This window comes from Lynx rufus, unplaced genomic scaffold (assembly GCF_022079265.1).
Source record: "Lynx rufus isolate CCGP_SWC_20201006 ecotype Redwood Valley unplaced genomic scaffold, mLynRuf1.p SCAF_7, whole genome shotgun sequence".
NCBI lineage: Eukaryota > Metazoa > Chordata > Mammalia > Carnivora > Felidae > Lynx > Lynx rufus.
In genome coordinates, this window is record NW_025814889.1 from 24,178,903 (window position 1) to 24,192,001 (window position 13,099).

General features: G+C 46.0%; 1 protein-coding gene across 1 annotated transcript in view; it reads left to right on the forward strand.

Annotated features, from left to right (window-relative positions):
• The window catches only part of MYO3A (myosin IIIA), a 226,806-nt gene extending 218,441 nt beyond the window's left edge, over positions 1-8,365 (forward strand). Inside the window, exons 31-33 of the mRNA XM_047066241.1 lie at positions 3,822-3,862; positions 5,069-5,212; positions 8,227-8,365. Coding sequence (XP_046922197.1) covers positions 3,822-3,862; positions 5,069-5,212; positions 8,227-8,344 — 303 coding nt within the window. The 3' untranslated portion in view covers positions 8,345-8,365. The remainder of the gene's footprint in view (positions 1-3,821; positions 3,863-5,068; positions 5,213-8,226) is intronic.
• Positions 8,366-13,099: the final 4,734 nt, after the last annotated feature.

Here is a 13,099-nt window from a genome sequence, read left to right on the forward strand (position 1 = left end):
AAAGAAAGCAATGGTTATGGCATTGAAAACCCCTAAAACTGCTACACCTCACCCAACCCCCCCCCAACCACGTAAGAAACAGCCAAACCACATACAGATACACAAGGACACAGGGAATGTTGCTGTAGGGAATGAGGTATGCAACAAGTGAAGATTTATATTTATACACAACTTCAGGCAAGCATTTGAATTGAAGAAGGAACATGAATTCATAACGTGCACATGAAAAGATCTATATTTCAAAAAAAAACCCACTTTCTGTAATTTCAAATGGCATTCATGAAACTCTTTCTAAAATTATTTCTATTTCAGAAACCTAGAAATTTAGAAATAGAAATAAATTTCTATTATACTACACATGTTAAACCTTTTCTTGATGACCCAAGGCCAAAGTACGGAGCAAAAACGTTTGGATTTATTTAGATTTATGAGGTAGCGCCCCATCTGTCTGCATTCTCCTGGCCCTGCTTCATTTTCTGCCTTAAATCAACACCAGCACTCTTCTGACAGTTGATGCTCTTAATCTCTTATATCTAGCAGATGTTGCTATCCTTGTGTCCAAAATCAGGGTGAGGTGAGCCTAAGAAGCGTGCCCGGAGGACCTGGGCGGAGCACACACGCCCTGTTGTTTCCGCCCTCGGTGCCTGCTCCAGCGCGCAGAGCTGTGCAGCCATCACAAAAAGTGACTCGGGGCCAACAGTTCCCTCACAAAATGAGTAACTAAACACAGTCCCATCAAAGGTCCTTCTGGTTTTACTCTTTTCTCCAGGACCTTTCCGAAACTGATAGGTAGGTAGTAGGGGTAGGTAATTGGGCCGCTCCAGTGTGGGGTTTTTTCGTTCTATGTTTTGGCTACTTTCTTCATCCTTGTGAGTCCCCCTAAGTAAATAAAGTGTTAGTGTTTTTCCAAAAGGAATGTAAGATTGTATCCACCAGAATGTAGCAAATATGAATTTTATTTTACTCTATTTCTTCCTTTTTTTTATTTTTTATTTTTTAATTTTATTTAAGTCCAAGTTAGTTAACATACAGTGTAATAATGATTTCAGGAGTAGAGTTCAATGATTCATCACTTACACACAATACCCAGTGCTCATCCCAGCAAGTGCCCTCCTTAATGCCCATCACTCATTTAGCCCAGCCCCTACCCACCTCCCCTCCACCAACCCTCAATTTGTTCTCTACATTTAAAAGTCTCTTATGATTTGCTTCCTTCTCTCTTTTTATCTTATTTTCCTTCATTTCCCCTTTGTTCCTCTGTTTTCTCAAATTCCACATATGAGTGAAATCATATGATATTTATTTTTCTCTGACTTGTTTCGCTTAGCATAAATCACTCTAGTTCCATCCATGTTGCAAATGGCAAGATTTCATTCTTTTTGATCACCCAGTGATATACAGATGTGAATTTTAAAGTTCTGTCATAAACGTATTTCTTTGCGTCAAGTGGGGGGGAGGGGCTGTCGTGTAGCTAACTGAGAAACAGGTTCTTCAGAGTCCAGCGGGCAAAGACCTCTGACTTCCAAAGTCCTCAAGAAATACCCTCCCCAGAATATCTTCTCCTTGTACCATCTTTATCTCCTTCTCTCTCTCTCTCTTCTTCAGTTCTATAAGAAACTGACAGGATATTTACTTCTCTATTTTCATTTCAAATTTCAAGTCAGTGATTTATAATTTCAAAACTACAATCGAGGGGTGCCTGGGTGGTTCAGTCGTTAAGCGTCTGACTCTTGGTTTCAGCTCATGGTTTCATGGGCTCGAGCCCTACATCGGGCTCTACACTGACAGTATGGAGCCTGTTTGGGATTCTCTCTCTCTCCCTGTCTCTCGGCCCCTCCCCTGCTCACGCTGTCTCTGTCTCTCTCGAAATAAATAAATAAAAATAAATTTTAAAAAAACTATAATTGAAAACATTGTTTGTCTTAGCAATAAAGGCCACTAATATAAAGTCCCAGGTGGTAAAATTAGTATTCAGTCCTCTCCCTTGAGGGTACAGTTTCGTGCCTCCCTTTTGGCACCAGCTGCCAGGACACTAAGACAAATGTAAGGCCCCATCCTAACACACTCTTGACCTCTTTGTTCCTCATTTACAACTTGTACTTTATCACCTTAGTTGTGTAATTGCTTCCATGATAAACCACCTTAAATAATTTTGGGGAAAATATATTAATGAATTATATTTCATTGGAATATTCTAGCACAGGCAAGAGTGAAATAAAGCAGAAGACTGGACTGTATTTCCTCTTCTAAGAATTCCTGTAACTGGGAACCAAATTATATACACCATTTCCCAGAGGGAAATGCTGGTCCAGAATAAAAAATGGTCCTTACCAGCTTGCAATTCAAGGGCAGAACGTTATTTGATTTGTGGTGGTATAAAAGGGACCTCTGTCACTCAACATAGTGCCAATCATTTAAGCATAACTTTGGATTATAGAAAATTGTTACTGAGAACAAGAGACATTTTTTTTTTTCAGATAACAGATCAAGGAGGAAGGACCTCTGTCATATTAAAACAACAACAACCACAACAAATATTACCTGGGTTCCAGGGATCATTGACTAGACTGCTGGGGTCCATTGTATCTATGGTGGTAATATAATTATTTGTATGCACCTCCCAGCCCAAGGCATTGGGTCAGGAATGTAATAGGAAATGGGAAGGAGGGCATGAATGTAATTGGTGTCCTGCCCCTTAACATGGTTACTTCTTGAATGGTCCACTCCCAGACTTGATGCATTTAAGCATTCCTTCTACCTCGTCCACCCACTAAAATACCAACCAATAAGAATAAGTGAAACATGAACTATTTGATTTATCCAACATTTTAGTGTATTACAAATGCTAAATCATGAGAAAAAATGAATGTGCCTAAAAAATACTGGATAAAACCCTCAATATTTACAAACCATTATCAGCTGCCATTTTTATTATCTTGCCATTTTTATTATGGTGCCAGCCAACTTGATATCTGCATTAGGGTTTCCACACTTACAGTATCTTCAGCTTGTTCAAGGTGAGTGTCCTGTTTGTTCTCTCAGCCTAAAAGACATATATGCTCTTGCAACATGTAATAGGTGAGCTCAAATATCTTGAAGCAACTGACAGTGAAACGCATTACTAATGTTACAATATAAAAGATGATATTGCTTTGTATGTAAGGTACCATTTTGTTAGTGTTCAGATTGAAGTATTGGTTAAAAGGTATCTAATTAAATCTAGACCTACATATTCTAATTTCTGCCTTGGTACATAAATTCTCAACCGTGAAAACATTTTACAAATGAACATACGTATCCTCTAGTCTGTTACTTTTATACCGTAAATGGGCTCTTAGTAAGTCACACTTCCATTCTTTTGTGGACTATTGCACCTGCCTTCACTGTCCACCCACCTGCTTTGCCAGCAGACAAAGATGACGTATAAGCAAGATGTCAAAGCCACCTAATCAGCTTGCCTAAAGCACAGCGCATTTGTGATGGAGAGATGGGTTTTCCAGGAATTCTGACATAATTTTTCCCATTTATAGGTAGATGGACCTTAGGTAATCTTGTGTATACTGGTCACTGTGTGGTAAGCTCTTTTCGGCATGGAACGCAAAGATTATTTGCAATCTGGTAAAAACATAATCACAAATACATAATTAATAAAATTTGAGTGAATTATATTTCATTAGATTTTTAAAACATTGTGTCCATTTGCTTATTTCCAAATTGGCTTTATAAGAACAAATGTATTTATATATTAATATAGTAATTATATCGGTTACATTACATTAATCATAATATACTGATTTTTAACTTTTTTCTATTCCTTTTAGAAGTCAATCCAAGAAGAAAAACGAAGACCAAGGAAAGATAGGTAATTATTACTTCTAGATTTCAGTGCCATCTTATCAAACCAAAATATAAATCCATGTGTTCAAATTATGACTGAAAATCATCTATTTTTTTAAAAATCACCTATTCATATGTGTAGATTTGGAAAGTAGCATGCTCTCATACATTTATATGATGAATATGTGGTTTATATATAATTTAGAAGATCTCGCCTATTGGAAATATATTGAGCTAGCACAGTATGAGGCATACATTAAGAACTCAAATAGTTTGTGAATGAATTGTACTGTCCCAATTCAGAATTTGCTTTTCTTGGTCCATTTCTTGGTTTTGATCAGGAAATTGGAACACACCCTTCCTATAACATTTCAGCCCACCAATACTTTACTAATTTAACATTATAACACTATTTCAATTAACTGACTTCCAGAGTGTGCTAATAACAACTGAGGGTTCTTCTACTAAGATGAGTGGACACTGAACTCCTGACTTTTGTATCGGTGGCATTCTGAAAGCTCATTTGTAAATTGGTATCTGTAACTTGAAAAACACTTTTCCCCAGAAACACTGTAACACTTGGTAGTTTTCTAGACCTATATCTGTTTACCTCATATGAAGTCCCATCAGACCACAGGTACTGAGCATCACAGAACTACTGTGAGTAAATCCAGGAATTAAAATGGTCACGGACACACCTCTGTGTGTATGTCATGTGTAGGAATTAAAATTTAGCCCAGAAATTAACCCACTAAAGGCCAATGGTAAGGAAAGGACAGAAGGTTACCTGTGAAGGAAGTAAGGTAAGGTCATGAAACATTGTGTACATCCATGTACTTAACTGACGCCTGAGAAAATTGGAAAATGCTATGTGTTGGTACATAAAGGTAAGGTTTTCTCAGAGTGGCCCAAGGGCCAGTTATGAACCCTCTCCTAGACTGGCCAAACTGGAACTTTGTAATCACTCCTGTCTAGTAACTACTAATTTTGTACCAAGTTGAATGAGATTAAACCAGGAAAATGCTCACCTTTAAGGTGAGAGATGAGGGTTTTTTTTTTCTTTTTTAATTTATGGTATATACTGTCTTTGTGCATTTCAAGACTTCTCTTGTTTCTATTGACATGAATTGTTACTCCTAAATTATACTAAATAAAAGAAGAGAACAATATCCTATAAGTTTGAGTAGAAAAGTAGACTGAAGCTATGATGTGTTTATGTGTTCATTTACAGTCAGGGGAAATTATTAGATTTGGAAGATTTCTATTATAAGGAATTTTTGCCTAGTCGTTCTGGACCAAAGGAACATAACCCTAGCTTAAGAGAACGAAGACAAGAGAGAGAACACCAGCATCGATGTTTTAATGCTGATGAAAGGTAATACGCTACCTACTAAGGTACAGCATGTTCCCTGTTTTACTCACAGTTCCATTTATAAAGCACTGCCATTCTGTCTTTGGACTATAACAAAATATTCTCACTGAATGTTGCCTCTTAAGATTGATATGTTTTAAAAAAGATTGATATGTTATCTTAAAGTAAACTCGTAAGGATTATGGTCAGGTATTCAGACAACCCAGTTTTATACCTGTTTTCTTGGTGTTACTGTTTGTAGCACTCCCTTTTACTTTATTTTATTTTATTAATTTTTGAGAGAGAAGGAGAGAGAGAACATAAGCAGGGGAGGGGCAGAGGGAGAGGGAGAGAGAGAATCTTAAGCAGGCGCCACACCCAACTGGAGCCCAACGTGGGGCTCAATCTCATCATGACCTGAACCAAAATCAAGAGTCAGACGCTCAACCGGCTGAGCCACCCAGGTGCCCCAATGGCAGCCCCCTTTTAAAAGTACCTCACTTTGGGAGCCCCTGGGTGGCTCAGTCGGTTGAGCAGCTGGCTATTGATTTCAGCTTAGGTTCGGTTCATGGGATCAAGCCCCATAATAGGCTCTGTGCTAACAACAGGGAGTCTGCTTGGGATTCTCTCTCTCCCTCTCTCTCTCTGCCCCTCCTCGTTCTCTCTTAGTCTCTCTCTCTCAAAATAAATAAACATTTAAAAAAGTAAATAAAAAATAAAAGTGCCTCACTTCGGATGATAAATTACATGGCCATACTAATTACAAGCAACAGGCAACAAGTCAAAATCTGTGTTTAAGTTCTAACCAATGGAATTTTAAACACTTACTGGTTTCTCAGTTATGCTGTATATGTTCTCAGAATCCGCAATGTCAGACCAAAAAGTATCCGGAAGAAAGATTCACATAGAAGTATATATTTTGGATTTGATTTCTCAGTTTGCCATTAACTTTGCTTGACATTAAGTATCTCAAACCATTTTTGCTCACTTACTACTTTGCAAATGTTTTCCCCGAAAAAATTCTTTGTGAAGTTTTGAAAGTGAAGGCACATAGTAAAATGCAAACATTGTATGTGAGAGAGAAACCAGAATAAGGACAGGCAACGAAAAGCTGTTTTGCCAAAATCCTGAGCAAACGTCCTGTCAGCCCAGGGCACTCGGACCCCTCACCATCTCTTTTGCAGTGCGACCTGGTGCTTTAGAGTCAGAGAGTCTTAGATTTGGATCCTGATTCTGCCACTTGGTAGACGAGTGACCTTGCTGGCATTACCAGACCTCTCTAAGCTTGTTTCCACATATGGGAAAGGATTCACTAAAAACTGCCTCACCACGTTGTCATAGAGGTTAAGTGAAATTATGTATGTGAAGCACTCAACATCAGATGTGCCACAGGGGAGAGGCTCCGGAGATGGTGGCCTTTTTCATCTTTATTTGCTTTTCCAGAATCTACTTGATTTCTGACCCTTGTCTCCAAAGAAAATGTCTTTCTTCCATCTTGAGATCAAGAACTGTAACATATTGCCAGAACTTAGAGATGCTCTAGTCTAATCACGGGGTCCTACATAGGAGACTACCGAGTGCCCAGCAAGATTAAATGACTTGCCCCAGGTTCCACATTGAGTCAGTGAACTAAAACCCAAGGTTTGTCACTGACTTACCTGCTTCCCATTTTAACAACCCAGCCTGTCTCCTCTCTAGTATATTCTCCCCCTTCCCCCAACCACAGACACACATCTGCTGGAAAAATATCATATCCCTGAGCTTCTGCTGGTGTTCCAGCGGTGCCTGTGGATGTGAAGTTAGAATTCACCAGAATGAGGATGCCACAAGCTAGTGTTGGCTGAATGCTTCCTTCGGGCTGGCCATTGTGCCGGGCATTGACTTCATCCTTATGGCAACGTTGTGAGGCAGTCACTCTCATTGCCCTGTTATATAGATGACAAGGCTAAGTCTCAAAAGTTTAATGACTGCAAAGTCACCTAGATAAAAAGTGAGGGGGCCAGAATTTGAACACAGGCCTTTTTGAGTTGAAAGTCCATGATTTTCACCACTACCCTGTATTGCCTCCCCGTGCAAAGCCCTGTGTCGGGTGCTCGAGGAAGAGGTGGACACAGTGTGCATGTGATGTAATCTCTATCACCAAAGAGCTTGACTCTAGAGAGAAAGTAAAGATCTAACAAAGATAAACAAGGTAACCTTGTGTATACACACACACACACACACACACATGCACGTATGTACACACATACACACACACCATCAATTTTTCCTCATTAGCCTGCCTTGTCTACATAGCACCTGCCACCACCTGGCATATTAAGGTTGTCTATAGCCCTCTCCCACACTAGATTAAACTCCATGGGAATGGGGGCTTTTGTTCACCTTTAGCCTACACTAATGGCTAATACTTAGTAGGTGCCACATAAGTAAATGAATGCACCTATGTGGCTGCATAGGGAGCACCCTTCTTCTCCAGGCAAGTTATAGACTCTAGAGGTAAAGTGGGTGGGGTTTCCCAACTCTACCTACGGGAAAGGTGGCCCAACAGCCTCACTGAGAGAGCTGACAGGACCCACAGCTAACTGGTTGATCAGATTTGGAAGGAGTGTTGGAGAGAAACATTTGAGTGGTTTTAAGATGAGAAATGATGGTTGTCTATTTAGGCACTTCGAATTTTCCTGTTTGAATAAAATGGGTTAAAAATTAAGGTACTAAAATATTTATTTATTGGTTGTGAGTTACTTCAAACCAAAGGAAGCTCGCCTGTCTCACTGCACCTTCTGACACCTTACTTAGCTGTCATCCAAACACAGTCACCCTCCCCCCCCACCCCCCACCCCCCGCCTGCTTGGGGAAAATTGAAAATCTGCTGAGAAAATTATGCAGCTGCGTTTGGCCTTTCTCCTGATGTTTTGAATGTGCCCTTCTTAAATGCCTGTAGTTGGGGGGAGTGGGAGGAATAGAACCACCTAACGGGATGGGCGGGGCTGCGCTGCGCTCTGGCGCCGCTGACTTTCGGGCCCTGGGTCTCACTGCAGGTGCTGGGCGGAAGAGAACCAGGGGCTGGAGGAAAATGGGCCCGCAACCAATCCCTACGACTACAGGAGGCTCCTGCGCAAGACCTCCCAGCGGCAGCGCCTCGTGCAGCAGGTGTAGCCCGGCTGGTGGAGGCCACCGCGGTGGGAATGTGCGCGAGACTGCGGGGTTGCAGGAGCCAAAGCCCGGGCGCTGGCACGACCAGGCGCTGATGCCCCCCGGCCCTGACCATGGCAGGGGCTGCCCGCTGCGCTCGCCTCTCGAGTGTCAGGGCCAGCCTCACCGAAGGAGGAGGAGAAGTGAGAGCCTTGGATGCCGCGTCTCGGCACTCCAGCACCCTGCACTCCCACCAGCCCGCCAGCTGGGGCATCCCTATCCCTGGCCCCCAATGTATCTCTTTGTTCACTCATTTGAGACTCCTGTGGACCCGACTGCGCCTGAGCTCTCGCCGATCCCTCCTCTCTCATTTTGGAAGACTTCAAAGATTTCTTTTTCCTTGGAAACCTCTCTCCCAGGCCCTGCGGGACACTGGAGGGGCGAGTAAAACAAAGCCCGGTGGGAGAAGAGGCGAGGGTGGGGGAAGCTTTGAAGATGAACTCCTTCTCAAACTCGCGCTTTCCCTTCCCTTGGTTATTGAGGTTATTAAATAAAGGAAGTGCCTTGGAAAGTCCGTGGCTTTCGGGGCTGGTACGCCATATTCCCCTTTAGGGCTAGACTCCTGCTGTCCACCTGTGCGGGTGCAGGTGCCCAGGCAAGGAAGTGACGGTGCCTTCTGTCTCCTCCAGCGAACAATCATGGCCTCCAGACATCCCAAACAAACATACTAAGTTAAAAACCTGAGTCTTGCGGCGCAAACGTGACCTGCAGACAAATCCCCAAACCCCACACACACACTGCGCGCGCGCACACACACACACACACCTTTGGTCCCACCACTGAGCTAACTGTTGGGCTTTTTAGGTTCTTCTAGTCTGAAGATTTGGGCAATCTCGGCGCCAAATTTTGGCGTATGTAAGAGGGATGGGCAGAGAGGTTTTTCTGAGTTGATGGCGTCTTAGTTTAGAACCTGGGTTGAGCCCTTCTATGGAACTGACACCCTCCGTCGTCCACGGGGTCTGAAGAGCGCGCGGAAGGATGACGAGGTGATTTCACGGACGACTGAACTGGGAGGAGGGTTCTGGCTGGGATAGGGCTTGTTCCTCTTGCTGGTGTCCCTCGCGTGCGGGGCCTGAAGCCAGAAGACTGGATTGAGTGAGCACGGGTGGACGTTCGTTAGCCGCTTGCTCATCAGAAGTTAAGTACTCTCCAACCCAAAATGTTGACGCCGAAAGGTCTCCCAGAGATGCTCCTACAACCTCTTCATTTTACAGAGGAGACCCCCGAGAGGCGAAACCTCCCACAGTGGCCGGATCGAGCTCAGAGTTCAAGGGCGCTGTAGGCCCTGCACCTTCCCCGGGTTCTCCTTGCGGCCTCCGCTGGGGCTCAGCCCTGCAGACCGACGGCTGGGTTGTGACTTGCTGCAGGCTGGGCCTAGCTCAGGCACCGGTGAAACCAGCGCCGCGGGGCACTGTATACGGCCGAGGGGGAGAGAGGGATTCTGGTCCCCGAGGTGAATCGAGTCCCTCCGCCGCAACCTACCCATCCACCTACCACCTACCACCACGAGGCCCTTGCGGGGCAAAGCTGAGCTCCGCGTCGCTACCAGGCAAGCCCCTTCTTAAAGCTTTTGAAGTGGCCTGTGTAGACCAGAGCCCTGGCAGTCCGGCCCTTCGGTTCTGGATTGGGAGGCAGTAGGCTCCCTCCCTAAACTCCCCACCCACTTTTTAAGTGAGATTAAAGGAATGGGAAACGCTTAGTGAAAGGTTTCAGTGTTTTTATTTCTCCTTTCCTTTTGTGTTTGTTTTCTCTTTTTCTTTCTCCCTTTTTTTACATCTCCTTTTCTTTCTTTCTTTCTTTTTTTTTTTTTCCTTTTTTCTTTCTGTCCTTTGACATTTAGGCACTGGGAAGACACAAGGGAAAAATTGTACCAGACATTCTTCACTGGTAGGCCTGCAATGCGATCTCTGGGTAAACCACGGACAAGAAATAGGTCAACCGAGGAAACCTGCCCGGGAGGGTATGCTCTGGAGCCTGGGTTTATCCCCCCACCCCCACCCCAACCCAGCCCCTATTTGAGGAAGAGGCTGCGAAAGCTTTTCCCCTGAACGCTGGCTGCCTCCCCTTCCCATTCGGTGGCTGCCTCCTTTGTGAACTAATGACTGTAATTATTACCTCCCCGAGCTCTTTTGTTGTCTCCAACGCCAAACCCAAGAGTGGGGGGAGTGGGCTCCTTTGCGAAATGAAAGTCTTTATGAAGCAAATTGCCGTCTAGGGAGGGACCACGTTAAGGAAAGACAAATCAGATCCCTGAGTGCATTTGAAGTAGGGTGTGTTAAATAAAAAAATGTAAATACCATCATTAGATTCAAAGTACTCCAGAGCTGCGGGATTTAATTGAGTTTAAACAGCAGGATTTTAAGTCTCGTTAAAAAAAAAAAAAAAGTTAAATCCAGGTGTTGTGGTTTCTACCCGCCTTGTATTTTAATCGGTTTCTTCCTTGAAGATTTGTGTTTTGAACGCTTGTTTTAAAGAATCTTTATGTTTTCGACCACTTATCCATAGCAGAATAGTTCTGCAACCCCAGCCTGGTGGGTTGAAGCAAAACATTAGCAGGATTTGGTGTGGATTTAAACAAAGAACTAGTCTCTCCGACTCGCATCTGCGCTGCTGGAGCGAGAGCTGCGGAGCTTCCCTGCCCGTGCGCATACGGCCGAACCAGGAAGGCTTTACACCCTGGCGTTGTTACCTGGGTCCACTGAAGCCAAGGGTGCCGAACGGAGGGGCCAGACTGAGGCCTGGGTTCACGCCCACCAAGCACTGACAGCCCGATCCAGGCTTCTCAACACCTAGGGCTTTGCGCCAAGCCTACCGCAGGACCTGGCCAGCGCCCTTCCCAGACACAGCTCTGAGGCCGCTGTGTAGATCCTACTACTCCTCCCGGCTCGGGCACGTGAGAAGACAAAGCTTCATGGAAATAATTTACCAGGCCCCCGGGTGTCCGGGGACACAGGATTTGGGCTTGTATGCGGCCACCTTGGTCCCCACGACGCCCTTAAGTGAGGGTCGAGGGGAGGGAGCCAAGACTGAGGATGAGTCTCTGCTTCGGCAGCAGCTTTAAAAACTTGACTCAGGAAGTCAGAGAAATAAGGGCTTATGAACAGAGTGGAAATGAATAACGCTCGCCCAAGGGAATGCACGCGGCAGAAGGCGGGATGCAACCCTTCCCCACCACGGTCTTCCTCGCACTCTCTCTGAGAGCCCAGGAGCCCGCAAGGTGTACTTGACTCTGACCCCCGCTATCAAGGGGAAGCAACGCGAACTCAACGCGGCCCAAACTCTCAGGACGCCTTCCCTTTGTTTAACAGCTTTTAGAGAAAGGATATGGTAAGAGAGGAGAGATTCTGACTTTCTAGGGAAAGAAGAAAGCCCTTCTCACCAGGCCTCAGAAAGAGTGAATCTCGCCCCCCCCCCCCCGCCCCACCTCCAATTCCCCGGTATCATTTAGATTTTCGGAGGGTGGGATGGACAGATCATTGATTTGAGACCCGCTGACTCGAGGGCCCAGCAGGCGATGCCTTCTTTCCGCCTCGGATTTGGAAAGCTCAGATTGCCTAGTTGGAAACTCTATGCAGGTCTCCCACGCACATATCGATTCTGGTCACACGAAAGCAGCAAAACCTTCCACGCCTCCGCAGGCCAAGGTCACCAAACGACCCGATCCCATCCCCCATCAGCCGTCAATCCTGACGACTCTAGTTGCTCTCCCTCGTCCCCCTCCAAGAAGTTTCCATTCCTTTTATTATTTTTTCCCCAACCCGAGGTCCTCGGTGATAGGCTCCTGCATGGATTTTAATTGCCTCAATCAGCAGTCTTTCTCCCATCAGTCAGATCCTGGACGGTGGGCCCGGCGACTGCGCTCCCCGAAGCACAGGAATGACGCGCTCCGGACCGCCCCGCGGCTCAGTAGGAAGGCGTCAGTCTAGCCTAAGGAGCCGAAATGGGCCCTTCAGTACGTAGGCGCCCTTCCCCCACCGTCCCCTCCCCAAGCTCACGAACCGCTCGTGATTCCAGCCCAGCCGCCGAGGCTCTCGAGGTCACAGCGACCTCAGCACCGTCTTGCAGGAAGGCGGCGCGGAAATCGTGCCTCCTTCCCGGCAGCAGGAGCCAGACCTCAAACAATACGCCAATCGATGCTTATATGAGACTCATCGGGCCACCCTCTCCGCCTCGCTGAAGCCAGCGCGCAGGCAGCAGCGTTAGCACTCTGGACAGCGCTCCCGGGCCCGCGGGGACTGCCCGCCTGCCCCCCGCCTCGCTCTCCCCAGGGGCTCGCCCGCACGCCTCCCACCCACACGCTCTGACTCCAGTGCGTTCGCGCTGTCTGCCTCGCATCCTCCCTCTCCCATTTTTTTCTCTCCGCCGCCCCCTCATCCATCCGGGTTGGACTCCTTCTCCTTCAAATGCAGTCGGGTGCTCGGCGCTTTCCCATACCCTGGCTGCGCGGACCCTTTGGTCTCCTTCCCTATTCAACCTCAGCTTTCAGCGAGTTGCCACGTCTCTAAACCCTAATCCCCCCCACACACACACACACACGCACACACACGCACGTTTCCTGTCCCAGTGTGACACCCACCCTCTGCCGCACGGCTGCGCGGGTCCCCGCGCGGTGCCCTCCTCCCGCCACACTCACGCACGCACGCGCGCTCAGGGCCGAGCCGAGGGCAGCTTGCTGACAGTTCGCACTCGGAGGCGACTTGCTCCAGTCTCACGGCGCTG